This window comes from Chiroxiphia lanceolata, chromosome 5 (genome assembly GCF_009829145.1).
Source record: "Chiroxiphia lanceolata isolate bChiLan1 chromosome 5, bChiLan1.pri, whole genome shotgun sequence".
NCBI classification, from domain to species: Eukaryota; Metazoa; Chordata; class Aves; order Passeriformes; family Pipridae; genus Chiroxiphia; species Chiroxiphia lanceolata.
The window spans coordinates 13,439,782-13,454,616 of NC_045641.1; the positions used below are offsets into that span (position 1 = coordinate 13,439,782).

At 40.7% G+C, this 14,835-nt stretch overlaps 1 protein-coding gene across 5 annotated transcripts in view; it reads left to right on the forward strand.

The window, feature by feature from the left end:
• LHFPL3 (LHFPL tetraspan subfamily member 3) overlaps positions 1–14,835 on the forward strand; it is a 245,899-nt gene that overhangs the window by 158,435 nt on the left and 72,629 nt on the right. For all 5 annotated transcript variants that reach the window (XM_032689219.1, XM_032689220.1, XM_032689218.1 and 2 more), the window contains exon 2: positions 7,142–7,378. In XM_032689219.1, the coding sequence (XP_032545110.1) occupies positions 7,142–7,378 (237 nt within the window). The remainder of the gene's footprint in view (positions 1–7,141; positions 7,379–14,835) is intronic.

The following is a 14,835-nucleotide window of genomic DNA, read 5'->3' on the forward strand; positions in this document are numbered from 1 at the left end:
CAAAGACACTGCCCTTGAATCTTGAATTTCATTACACTTTTCTCACTGACTGCCTCATACCCAACAGCAGTCATGTGGTTAAAAACCCTCTATGAGTACCACCAGGAATTTTCAGTCTGCTTGTGCACAAGTTAAGAGGCTGTGTCATCTCCTTGGGGAGCCAGTTGTCAGCTCTCTGAAGAATCTCTGCAAAGGTGGACACTGTGTCTGGCAGTCTTCAAACAGAGTAGCAAGTAAGAGGTCTTATATGACATTTGCCTCTTTTTACTGCACAAGAACTATTTCAGGTATTAAGGACGCTTTGCATAGTTCAGGAGTTTTCTCTTAGGCACAGGTTTTATAGTGATGAAGCCCACACATTGAGTCAGAATTTTAAGGTCCACATTCAGGATTGAAGATCTTTTGGAAATGAACTTCTATGCTCCTCCAGAAATAATCTGTTTTACATGCACCAGAATTGAGAGAATCATGGCATTTGCTTCAAAATTGCACCAATTGCTCCAAGCCATGACATAAATGTAAACACAGAGGATTATTATCCCACTCATCAGTGCAGTCCATATCACTTGGATCAATCTCAGTTGCATAGATGTGCAGCCTCTGTGTTCCCTCAGGACTGTATGTGACCCTATGTCTTCAGCCACCTCCATTCAGCCTTTCTTTCTTTCCCGGGTAAAAGTTCCTGAAAGACTAGTCTTAATCACCAATATGCCTGGCAAAAACTCTATTCAGTTTACTGGAGTTCAATGGGTCACTCTTTTTGTAAATACTATTTAAGGGGGAAAAAAAAGAAAAAAAAGAACCTCACAGGTTTTGGAACCACAGAGGCTTGAAGTCTCTTGCATGTGTGGGTATGGAAAAAAAAGAGCTGGCCAGCATAATTCCCATTCCATTTTTTTGACTCCTTTATCAGGAAACTTCCCATCATCATACTCTACACACGAGCAGATTGGGTATGTTGTCAGGAACAGAATGAAGATGAGAGAGGAGTCCTGCCAGTGGGAATTTCTCAGCACTGTTTTCCTGCATAACAGTCAGCCTTTTTATAAATAGAACCTCATTTCATGCAATGATATAATATTAATCTGTCACTGTTTTTGGCACAACCATAGGATCATGAACTACTTTTTTGCTAATTACCATTTAAGCTCATGCACAGAGCACGGGCTGTGATAATATTAGCTTGGTCAGAGTCACAAGTCTGCCAGTGCCAACAACAGTTCAGTGTCTGTTTCCAATCTCTGAAAGTGTTGTATCTGCATCCTTTCATCTCAGGAGGTAAAAATCCTGGGTTCTCTCTCATAGTATGAATAATTTGTCTTGTCATTCAGAGCCCTAAAGGAAAACCATGTGGCAGTTTCTGTTAGCTGTTCACATGAGAAAAAAAATTTTAAGAGGACAAGCAAGTATATATAAGGTATGTTTAACCACTGTTTGTTAATTATTTTTTAAAAGCTTGAAAAGCTCCACAAGACTCCAACATGGAGGAGAAAGCAGCTGTTAGGGTGATGAGACACTGGAACAGGTTGCCCACAGAAGTTGTGGATACTCCATCCCTGGAAGTGTTTAAGGCCAGATTGGATGGGGGCTCTGAGCAACCTGATCCAGTGAAAGGTATCTTTGCCCACAGCAGAGGGATTGGAACTAGATGATCTTTAAGGTTTCTTCCAATCCAAACCGTTCCATGATTCTTACCCCATGTTTTGTAAGAATCATAGAACCATAGAATCATTTAAGTTGAAAGAGACCTCTAAGATCATTGAGTCCAACCATTAACCCTGCACTGCTGAGTCCACCACTAAACCATGCCCCTAAGCACCACAACTGCATGTCTTTTAAATACCTCCAGGGATGGTGACTCCACCACTTCCCTCAGCAGCCTCTTCCAATGCTTCCACAACCCTTTTGGTGAAGAAATTCTTCCTAATATCCAATCTAAACATCCCCTAGTACAACTTGAGGCCTTTTCCTCTTATCCTGTTGCTTGTTACTTGGGAGAAGACATTGGCCCCCACCTGGCTACAGCCTCCTTTTGGGTCTTTGTAGATAACAATAAGGTCCCCCCTGAGCCCCCTTTTCTCCAGGCTAAACGACCCCAGCTACCTCAGCTGCTCCTCATCACACTTGTGCTCCAGACCCCTTACCAGCTTTGTTGCCTTTCTCGGACACACTCCAGCACCTCAGTGTATTTCTTGGAGTGAGAGTCCCAAAATTGAACACAGGATCTGAGTTGTGGCTCCAGCAGTGCCAAGTACAGGGGAACAGTCACTGCCCTGGTCCTGCTGGGCACACTGTTGCTGATACAGGCAAGGATGCCTTTGGCCTTCTTGGCTGCCTGGACACATATTCCTGCCTCATATTCCGCCGGCTGTTGACCAGCACCCCCAGGGCATTTTCCACTGGGCCTCTTTGCGACCACTCTGCCCCAAGCCTGCAGCTCTGCATGGGGTTCTTGTGACCCAAGTGCAGGACCCATCACTTCACCTTGTTGAACCTCAGACAACTGGCCTCAGCCCATTGATCCAGACTGTCCAGATCCCTCTGAAGAGCCTTCCTACCCTCTAGCAGATCAACATTCCTGCCTAACTTCACATCATCTGTGAACTGACTGAGGATGCCCTCAAACTCCTCACCCACATCATTGATAAAGATATTGAACAGGACCAGCCCCAATACTGTGCCCTGAGAAACACCACTTGTGACCAGCTGCCACCTGGATTTAACTCCTTTCACCACCACTCTCTGTGCTTGACCATCCAGCCAGATTTTTTACCCAGTGAAAATTATGCCAGTCCAAGCCATGAGCAGCCAGTTTCTCCAGGAGAATACTGTGGGAAACAAGGTCAAAGGCTTTAGTAAAGTGTAAATAGACAACACTCCCAGCCTTTCACTCATCTACTGAGTGGGTCACCACATCGTCAAAGGAGAGGAAGAAACGGAGGAAGCCCAGGGCTGTCATTACACAGACAATAATCCTGCCAGGAGCTTTCTCAAGCAACCAAAGGGCAAATGATGTGGATATGATTCTTCTAAGTTTTACAGTTGCCCAAATGGTTCTGAATGGTGTCAGTGACACTAGTCAGTCATTTATCAATTTCCCCTGCTGCTTCTCATGAAAGCTCTTGATCAGCTACAGAGGTCCTAGGCTGGGCTGTCTGCCGGTTCAGGAGGGTGATGCTGATCTGATGTATTCAGATCACACATAGAGGTCTGATACAGATAAAAAATTCTGTAGGAACTGATGATTTTTAAGTCTTTTCATTCATTTGGTGAACTTTTCAATTCCAGAAGGTTCTGAATTCATTAGAACACTATTACTATGTAGTAGTAAAACAGTAGTAGCTTTTGTTATATTTCCAGTTCACTCACATTGCTATTAGAGACAGTGGAATTTCAGACAACATAATGGGACCCATGTTTGTGTTATTAACAGTTTCACTGTCTTAGCAGTTTCACTGAAATTGCATACAATTATTTCGATTTTTCAAATTTATTTAAAACTGAAAGTAATTTCCTTCTAGAGAAAAATCTTCTAATCCTCTTTAGAAGGATTTAAATGTAAAAATTTCTAGCAATGCAGAATAGATCTGTGGGTGGATTTCATACCTGTCTTTTCAGTCTTGTCGCTGATAAATGTTTCATATTATTGAGCAAGTCTGTATTCTTAAAAGCATTCAGTGCAAAATATTCCCTCAACAAATAAAGACTCAAGGTTGACTAATCTTACTTATGTTGAGCTTTACAGGTAAGGTATTATTCGTGCATCTGAAGATGTTAACCAAGTAGTCATCAAGTAGAAAGCATCTTAAATGTATAGGGAAAGGAGAAAATAATATCCTTTCTTTGAGAACTGTCTTTATGCAAAGGAATCTAGTCCAGCTACCATTTACCTGTGTGTCTTATTACCAAGAAAAGTCCAACTGCAATCAACAGAATGACTCCAGAAAGTTAAGCAAGTATATCAAAGCATGCAGGAACAGAATTCTGGAAAGATGAGTTAATTGGAAATCTGAGGAACACAGCTGGGAAGCAGTGCACTGAATTCCTGAGATAAGGGTCCGTTTTTTTAATTACTTAGGTGGAAAAGAACAAAGTTAAATTACTTTTAGGAAGTACTAAGAACATGTCTGATCTGCTATGTAATAAAAAACCACAGAGATGTCAGTATTTGCTAATTATTCGTGGACAATTAGCAGAAAAATCCTATGTCTATTGATCATTAACTGAGCATTAAGCTTCCTCTTATGTTGAAGATGCTTAATAAAAGTAAACTGGCTTTAGTAGTTGCTGTTATATAGTAAAGAGAACTGTTGTTCACAGTTAGCTGGGTAAATATAGACATTTTTATGAATATCAGAAATTTGCAGATTTGCTGCATCATTTTGGTGGAGTTCCTTGAAAGTGTGAAGGCAACGGTTATGTGTTGACTATGAGAAATATTCTTTCTGGAAGTGTGTGTAACCAGTTCAAGAAAACAAATTATTTTACAGTTTGTCTCTAAGATCTTTGGAAGATCATATGTAGTTGTGTAAATGAGTTAAGGCAGGCAATAGGCAATTTACAGTTTGTCCAACCTGCATGTTCTGTGTAGATTGGTCCTTACCTAATAGTCCTTGTTTCTGATCTAATTGCCCTTGAAAGTATCATAAGCTGTTATATTTTCACACAAATTAACTGTTCAGGAAGAATTTTTCAAATGCCTTAGGTGCAGCTTTTATTCTATGTCAGACGTTTTCTGCAGACATGCTTTCAAGGCCTTGTCTACAGCAATTGTGTAGCTGTCAAAAGGAAACTAGCATTCCTGAGCTCTGTTTACACATCTCTTTTCCAGTATTTCATCTTACTGATTCAGTGTAAGTCTGTTTTTATTTGGGTGTTAGAGCTATGCAAATTGACAGTGCTTGTGCTTTTCTGGACAGAAAAGACAAGAAAGTTGTTGCAGTTCCCACAGTGAGAGCAGCTTTTGGTTGCACGAGCTACTTGGTGTATCAGCTGTGGTTTCCAAGCAAAGGTCTGGCTCAACAAGTGCTTAAAAGGCTGAAAGCCACACAATGTGTTCTTTTCAATTAGTACATTTGCCTGCAATTTAGAGCATAGTACATCAATATAACATTAGACTTATAAAAGATGGTTGAGGATCCATTGTTTCTCATCAGTTATACTAAGAAAGAATAGCTAATGCTGGAAATGTGCTTGTTTCCAAGTTAGAAAAGACAGCACAAACAACTACTGAAAGCATATGGATTTTCTGACTCTTTTAAATGCAATAGAAACTGAGGAATGAACCCATTCAACATAATAATTTTTTTAATATTTTTCTTATGTTACTTTATTTTTACATCCTCACCTGCTGAAGATGACTCTACCTGGCTTCAACACTAGTGTTACCAGGAAAATTTTTGGGTTTTTGATCATAGGTCAGTTTATACACCACCAAGCCTGCTGGCAACAAATGGGGTCCCACCCATCTCAAAGGATCTTAGCTCAGGAGTTAGCAGAGCTCATTGAGAGAGCTTTAAACTAGATTTGAAGGAGAACAGCGACATAACCAGGCTTGACAGTGACAAGGTGTGGGAAGGAGAGAACTATAGCAACCACACTAGTAACAAATGGAGGCTTGAGAGACTATCTCAATCAAGCACAAGCAGACAAAGACGTAACTACAAGACAGGAATATGGGGTGTCCCTTTGCACCCCTACTGGGATCTTGACACAATCAAATGGTTCTATAAATGCCTGTACACAGATGCACACAGAATAGAGAACAAACAGGAGGAACTAGAGATCTGTGTGCCGTCACAGGGCTTTGATCTTATTGCAAGAGTGGAGGCATGGGATAGCTCACATGACTGGAATGTTGTCACGTAGGGCTACGCACTGCTTAGGAGAGACAGACCAGGAGGGCACTGGCCTCATTCACTATGCCCCACTATGTCAAGCAACACTTGGGATGTGTCAAGGTCTGTCTTGGGATGGATGATGAGCAAGTCAAGTGCTTATGGGTTAGGATAAAAGGGCAGACTAGTAAGGGTGACTGTTGTGAGTGTTTGCTACAGGTCGCCTGATGAGGAGGAAGGGGATGAGACCTTCTACGGGCAGCTTGAAGCAGTTTCAAAGTCACAGGAATTGATTCCTGTGGGGGACTTTAACTACCCCAGCATCTGCTGGAGAAGAAACACAGCAAAGGACAAACAGTCCAGGAGTTTCCTGGAAAGCCTTGATGACAACTTCTTGTCATAGGTAGTGGAGGATCTCACAAGAAATGGTGTGCTGCTTGACATTACAACTTCAGGAGAGCTAACTTTAGCCTCTTTGCTCTTCGAGGATCTTCTTGGAAGAATCCCATAGGAACAGCTAAACAACTGTGGCCTCTGTCCCTGCCACAGTACAGTTGCCCCTGCCCAGCAGAGCTAGTGATCAGTGTTGGCTGTCTTTCCATGCAGGTAAAGGCTTTTTGTTTCTCTTGGTGTTAAAAGGATCAGCGCTTTTTTGTGTTTGAGATGTCATGGGCTGGCTCCACAGGTAAACCAGATCAGAAGCTCACAGCAATGTTGATACCTTATTTTTCCTAGAGGAACAATGTCATTAGTTGTGTTTTGAGGAGTATAATTTTTATGCATAAAACATATTTCAGTTAAAGGGGTACTGCCAACTGACAAAAAAAAATCCCTTTCTATTACCTATGTGTGTTACGAGCACTTAGATTATGAGAAATGATAGGTAGTTTTTTTCCTCTGTTTTAACCTGATTGGTTTGTTTGACCCCTTGACAGTAACCCAGTGTTTCCTTTGAGTATCCAGGTTATTAATCCTTTTGCCCTTTTGTTTTTGTGTGATCCTTTCATATTAAAATGAAGAAATCGATCTCACCAGGAAAATGTGATTGTAGTGATACAAAATCTAACCAGGGACTCAGGATGTAACAGGTTTTTTTAAGCAAGGTGTGCAATTGATACTGTATCTCAGGTTTTTGTATTAAATACTTAATCACAGCGTGTAATTCTGTGACTTGTTTTTCAGTAGCCTAGCTTTGAAGCTCAGAATGAAAAAGTGCATTGCTTTAATGATAATTCTGTAGGCTCTCATCAAAATGAAAGTTTCGTCTCATTATCCCATTGTTCTCCTTTTCTTTTTTCTCCAAGCTGCCTGTCTCGTCCTGGGTTGTATGATTTTTCCTGATGGCTGGGATTCAGATGAGGTAAAACGGATGTGTGGTGAAAAGACAGACAAGTACACGCTGGGGGCTTGTTCAGTCCGCTGGGCATATATCCTGGCAATTATTGGAATCTTGGATGCCCTGATCCTCTCATTTCTGGCATTTGTGCTTGGAAACAGACAAGACAGCTTGCTAGCAGAGGAGCTCAAGTTGGAAAACAAAGGTAGGACTGCTTTAGAAACACTATTGTTGGGTGGCCTTGAGGGCAATTGCTTAAAAACAATAATCAGTTTCATTTTATTTTATGCTTAAAAGTTGGCATGCTGGTTTACTTCCTACATTGCTGGGAAAGAATAAATGCAAGAGGCAAGAGGAAGTTTTGGGTTTCAGCCTCCAAAAATCTAAGAAAGCTTGAAATTGCCATAATTGCTGCACTATGCATGACTTAGCTTTTAGAGCTACAGATGGGATGTTATTGTGTTACTCACTTTTACAGTATTTCATTACCATTTACGTTTCACTGTCTCCATCTTTTTCTGTACCCCATGCAAGATTTGTTCATTTGGTTCCTTTAGGATTTTGCATTGTAATATGAATGTCTGTGATATAGCATGTTTGTTAGCACAGTATATAGTAATGGGGGAGTGCTGGGGACTGGCAATGAGATGTGTAATGGAACTGCCTATAATGCAAAGCACCAGTGGACTAAGGATCAGAGCCAGGAATGAAGAAGACTCCTGGTTCTTGTTTAATTGTATTGTTTTGAGCTCATTTGTCAGCTCATGGGAATCTAGGATGGTGTAGTAACTGAATATTCATACAGTGCATTGGGGATAAAACACATTTCTAGATAAAAAACATGAAACTGGCTCGGACCAGCAGTTTATCACGCAGTTGTGAGGAGAGATGTTTTCTGAGGTGTGCAAGCTTGGCTTATTTCTGCAGCCCCTTCCCCTTGTGCTCCCCCAGCACCCCAGCTGAGTATCTGATGTGATAGATACCACAAAGGCCACATCCCTGCCTTGTCTTTTTAATGGGCCTGTTGTCCCTGGATCTGTCTAATCCCTTCTAAACCTGCTGATATTGTCGGCTTCTCCAGCACTGCGTGGCTGAAGCTCACTACTGACTGCTAAAGAAGTACTTTCTTTTATCTGTTTCAAATTGATCCCCTGCTAGTTTCACTGACTGTCTCCAAGTGCAGGATTCTGCATTCAACTCATCCACCACCTTTGTAATTTTGTAGGTTGCTTCTAATAATAGCAGAGATATTAGGAGCCTTTCACCACCAGATTAGAAATCAAAAGCTGTTTGGCAGCCTGTGTCATACAAAAATAGCTGGTCTCAGTCCTGCTCCAGAAGAACCATTATCTGTATACCTGACAGCACCAGCACAGAGGCCCCTGCTTGCTGGATTGCAGTCAGCATCCTCAGCCCAAAAATATATGGACTTGAAGATTGAACTTCATGCACTATTCCAGACCTTTGTGGAGCATACTAATGTTGTGGGTTTAGGACAGTCACTTGCAATTGCATATTTACATCTGTTCTGAGGGCATCAGTTTCAAGGACTGTCCCTGTGGCCCTTCTGTAAGGATAATATTCATCTGCACTTGAAAATTAAAATACTTACCAGAAGAACATTCACAGCTACGCTACAAGTACTTTTGGCATTGCCTTTGCGTCTGATTTGTCTACGCCATACAGAGCTCATGTACACAACAACTACTTGTATCAAAGAAACTCATCTCTTTTGGCAGCTTGTGAGAAAAAACAGCTTCTGGAGCCTCATCACCTCTCACATCGCTGGCACAGGGCCTTGCCAGAACATTTGGTCCTCAGCATGTCAGAAAAAATCATTCAGCAGCTCAAGTTCCTTGGATTAAACACAGAAACATACCACACCACTGGGTTCAAGACAAATCAAAAGTCAACAAAAAGGGACCTACCCCACTTTTCCCTTCACAGTCGAGCCTAATGATCACCACTTTTTAAATTGTCTTTCAAATTAAAAGAAAAAGAGTGAATTTGCCTTCTAAAAAAGACATTTTCCCCCATCTTTCATGGAAAGCTTCTGCTAAGCAACAGCAGGGCAAGTCTAAATCCCCTTGCAGCCCCCCAGCATTTTCCCCTCTGCTGCCAGGCAGAGCCCCAGCCCTGAACACACATGAGGGCTTTGGCACTTACCCCATAAACTGCGTCCCCTTGTCCCCTTGCAGGTTAAGAGATAGTGGAGAACTACTCATCAGCATTAGTCTACATGCAGAGTAGCCATGCATCTCTTGGAAATGGTCAGGATGCCAAAGTACTGCCAAATGCAAATATCACTAGCACACCTTCCATATAGACAAGACTAAGGATATAAGCAATACTTGCCTCAGCTTTCCAAGCCGCTCTTACAATATGAAGTCAAAGTCCTTATAACAAGTAGCCATGAATATTAGACATGCTCTTATCCTTTCTTCCCCCTCCTCATCTGCCTGAGAACTGCCTTCAGGTTTATGCTGTCTTCTGTTTCTGGATTAGCACATATGGATGAGGAACATGCCTTTCTCAGGGAAGAATCCCTGTGCTGCTGGTGCCTTCCAGGCTCAAAAACTATGGCTGGATAGTCATGGCTGTCCACTGGCCGGGATCCCAGTGACTCCTTCCTCTTCATGGTGATGTTGGCATGGACATCCTGTAGCCAGTGATAACTAAAGTGTCCTCTTAAGGGAAAGTCATGGCTCCATCATGGCTTTACAGGAGAATGCACCTGGGGAGCATTCAACACTGTACCTGAAAGGAACCTCTGCTTGCCCTATCAGCTCATCCTGTGCTGCTGAGTCTTGGCCTTGTGCATGTAGATGACATTATGCAGTAGCTCAGTAGGGGGTAAGATACAAATTAAGTCTGAGAGTCACAACAGTGTTCATTTACGTGGAAAAAAACTTCAAGGACAAGAAATTATTAGGCAGTGATCAGACGTCCGGGCAGTTGTTTTCTTAATCACGTAATAGTTCTGTCAGGAGACTGATGAAAATCAGCTCCCACAGGCTTATTAATGAGAGTCTGTGGTAGCTGAGCAAGTACCTGTTTCTGAGCATTGGTGGCAAAGAAACAGTTAAATGTATATGGAAAACAACAGGATGGTAAAAATGTGAGAAGATGCCTGAAAAAGAAAAAGCTGTGCTTCTCTGTACACTTACCATGCCGAATTGTCCACTTGCTCTGTGCTTTTGATGCCCACAGTTCCATATATTTATCTAGGTTCATGAATGCTTGTAAGTAAGGAATTTGACTGTTAAAATTAGTCATGGCAGAAGATGGCTGTATTTTCGCTATAAATGAAAGTTTGCTTTTTTCACTACATGATAAAAATAGTGCTTACTCATTTCTTAATTTCTTCGGTGTGAGAGTAAACTACCATGCGGCTTTCACATCTGAGAAATATAACTCAAGTTTGACAGACTTTCTTCAGGTTATGTTCTATTTAAAGCAATTTCCCAATCATGCAAATTTTACACAATAATCCATTACTTTTTCCTTTTAAAAACTGCCTTTTGAAGAAAAAAAATGTGTTTATAAAAAGACTTTCCCATTATCTTTATGTCATTAGCAAAATGAGGAGAGAGAACAGTATTGCGTGGTTTTCTTCAATTTATAGGAAGGAATGGTTATGACTTAAAGGCCTGTATATCATTAAACTAATGGCATGCAGGGTGATAACAAATATAGTTAGAATTCATGTTAGCTTTAAGCTTCCTCAACACCACTTTGAGTGAGCCATCAACATCAGGCATAAACCTTGATGTGTTCTGCAATTACATGATTTAACATTCTGAACTGTAATGTCTTAATGACATAAAATTAAAGTTCTGGCCAAAGGGTGAGGACTCCAAATGAGAAGCTTCCAAAAGAAATTTTGAATGCAAGGCAGTTACATTTATGGTAGAAAGTGTTAATATGGTCTGCATCACAAGTGATAAATACAAGAGCATTCAGAAGACACTATCCTGTAAGTAGTATCAGTCAGAGCAGGTGGATGATGCACTTTGTGAACAGTTGTGGCTTTTCTAATGGACAGAACAGCTTCACAAGCTGTTTAACATTTGACTCATCTTTGGGGCCCATATGGTCACAGATATTTACACTAAAAATTTCCAGGAGTTACAAGCTTAGAGCTGAAATAGATAAAAGGAGCTGGGAGATAAAATATTTGAGGGATTCATCTACTTTGCAGTGACTGCAATTTACATGGACTCAGACTACACCACATCTCTCCCAACAGCCACATTGCAGCGAGCTCATCACAGAGCTGAGTGCAGGGTGCCCAACCCAGGACTTACCAGTTGCTTGACATTTATACCTTAATTTCTCTCCAGGATGTAGAAGGCTGGCTCCATACATCTGCCTGAGCTGCAGGCACTGCAGAGTAAACATGAAAAAGACTGTCACCAAGAAAACACATTCCCTTAGTTTAGTAAAATAAAAAAAAAGTAGTATTGCATGGAGATTTGTGCACCTTTGGCTAAAGAATCATCTTCTGTAACAGGAATGGCCTACCCACAGTATCGCTGCTGCAACAGAAAACCTTCTGCAAAAGCCCTGGTTTCTGAAGCTGAGTGACAGGAGGCCAGCAGCTCACCTGTCCCATGGAGGGACAACATGACAGGGTGCACATCAGCTGTCATTCTTCAAAAGGAAAATAGCTCAGGTCACAAGGCATGTGCAAACCACTGCAAAATTACAAAGTGCTGCTTATCAGCATGTAGTTCACATGGCATGAATGCACAAACATTCAGGCCAACTTGTTCAAAATTAGGTAAAAAAACGTGAATATTGATACCCAATTTAAGTTTTCCCATGTAGCTACAATGCATAAAAGAATTACCATCAGCCCCAGTAGTGATAAGGAGCACAAATCCAGGCAGAACAACATGTATACCCTTGTATACTCATGTTCTCTGTGATATAATTATATAGTCCCTTTTTTGTAAAAATCTATACCCACAACTCCTCATGAAACATAAGAAGTCAGTGTATGCATGTTTTCGTTTCAGTTAGCATGTACATTACAAAAATAAAAATATTGTACAAAATAAAATGCAGGATTTCTATTACTCTCTTCCCTTTCTTAGACTGGTACTTCTCTTCATGTCTCCTCCTATCCTTCCTTTCTAAAGAGTTCAAGAGTCACTCACTTCATACTCTTGCTCCTTTGGTGTGTGGCTCCATGTCAAAGCATTTAAGGTGATTATGAACTCAGAACCAACTTGGCCACTTGAGTTCCCATTTGAGAAGACAAATGTGGAAGAAACTCATTGGTGAGTGATCTGTGATGCATAACTATAGACAGCCCACAGCATGCATTTGGAATCTGAAACTACGTCAAAAGGTTTATGTCTTGCCTCAAAATAAGAAGTTTTGAAATACCCTCCTTTTCAAAGGAAAAATCAGACTCTTCTTTGAATCCCACAGTTGTGGGTTCCAGGCTGGGAGTTCCTGGCCCTCTTTCTAGCTTCAAAACATGATCCTGTGCCATGTCAGCCAATAATGAAGTTTTGCCACAGCTGTGAAGAGCTGACATGCTCTCTTTCATCTTCAACCAATAAATGGCTTATCTATCATACCACCATTGCAATTAGATCCACTTGTTAATTTCGTTGTTCAATTATAATCCATTTTCCTTCAGGTATCACCTTCACAATGAGCTATAAGGACCTCTGAGTAAAAGAACAGTAGGCAAGTAGTACAAGACATACTTAATCTAAGAACAACTCGAAGCCAAACTAACAGATTTTTTTATACATTTCCCCCCTCAAATTTCCTTCTTTAAGTATTGGCAACCATTTGCCCATTATTTCAACTATATAAATAATATTCTAAAAAAAAAAAATAAGATAAACATGGAGATTTCATTGTGTTTTGCATCAGAGAGAACTTAATCTCTGCAGAATGAAAATACTCATACCACTGCTGTAGGATGCATGCCCACAGTATGAAGTTTCATTCAAGGAGTGTATGAACAGCCACTGGAGCAAATACAGAATCTTCTTTTGCAGTATCTTAGAATCATACACTCTTTTGCCCAGCGTGTGTTGGATTCTGTCACATGACACAGAACAGCTCCAGATAGAGGATTTTTGGCTCCCCCTTTACATCAGTCTACAGTATGTTGTGTAGGACACTGATCTTCTACCTGCCTTGGTTTGAGGATGTTCTCTCCTTAAGTTGAATGTTCTCAGATTCCAGCTGTGATCTCTAACAACGAAGTATTTTGGAGGTTTTAGTAAAAACTGAAGGGAAGAAATGGGGAAGTGAGACCAGAACTCTGGGTTCTTTGATACTGACTTACAAGACAATTCCAGGTCTTTCCTTTTGAAAATGTCTATCTTTGTGTTTACAAGCACGTTCATATGTGTGCAAGAAGCTACTTAGATTTTTTGACTGGTATTGAGTGGCAGTAAGGCAAAAGCATGGGAGCAGTGTTCAGAATAGCTGATTCCTGATTCTCTTACTGGATCTATCCTTTGATTTTTTCATTTCTCTGTGTTTTAAATGGGGAGGAATGAGTCTGACTTTGCTGATATGTTGTGGTTCAGAGATGAAAGATGAATTAGAAAAGGCAAGTGATGGTAGAATTATTATTAATGTATGTATTCCAAGACTAAGCCCTTATAAAAGTATTTTATCAAGAAAATACTTTACCAATATGCTAAATGATGATACTCTTAAGGGGAAGTAAATGAGACATCAAAACTAAAAGCCGAAAGCTGATTAAAATACCTTATTAAATAAAGGTCAATCTTGCAGTAATGCTGATTGATACATCAGCTGATCCAACAGTTCCTTTACAGCTCTACTTTCTATAATGAGAAAGTAAAATTAGTCCTAAACATATGCATTAATTACTTAGTTAAGGAAGTTGGAGACCATGAATAAAGAGTCCTAGTTCCCCACTGATTAATGAAGGAAAAACAGTGAACTGGTCTCTGTCTCATAGAAAGATGTATCCCACTTTCTGTGACCCTCTGTAAGGAGTCTCATACAATAGCTCAGTTAAAGAAATTATCATTCCATTTAATGAACTCATAATATGAGGGACTTAAAGGATAGGAACCTAAAGGCAAGCTGGTAGCAAAAAAAGGCAGCCTCAAAAAATTCTTCTTAAAAATGGTATAGGTAACTCAACGCATTATATGGGCTCTGTGCTCAGCTGAAAAGTTCTGTAGCACAGCAAGCCACAGCAGGGTTGAGTTTTACAAAGCAGCATGGGAATGGGGAATAAAGTCATTAGACAGTGCTGCTACAAGCCACAAACAAATCTCCAGGCTGGTCACAACAAGTCCATAATGAGCCTGGACAGATCTGGAGACCTGTGTTGTTAACTTAAAAGGAAGTCTATGCCCTGTTACAAGCAAGACTGTATTTACTGAGCTAAAAGGCAACAACTTTGACTGTACCGTCACTAGAGGTTGCATTAGAAATTATGTTTTGAACTTTGAACAAAAAAATCAGAGATATTTCACAATACATAGAAATATAAAAGGGAAGTAGCTGGCACATATTTCGTTCCAGGTAGGGCTGGAATCACACAGAAAGATTATAATACCCCACTATCCCTCTTCCTTACTGACAGGAACCATGTTTGTAGGAGGAATATCTGAGAATGGGAGAGCTCATGACTCAGCTGCTCTTGCA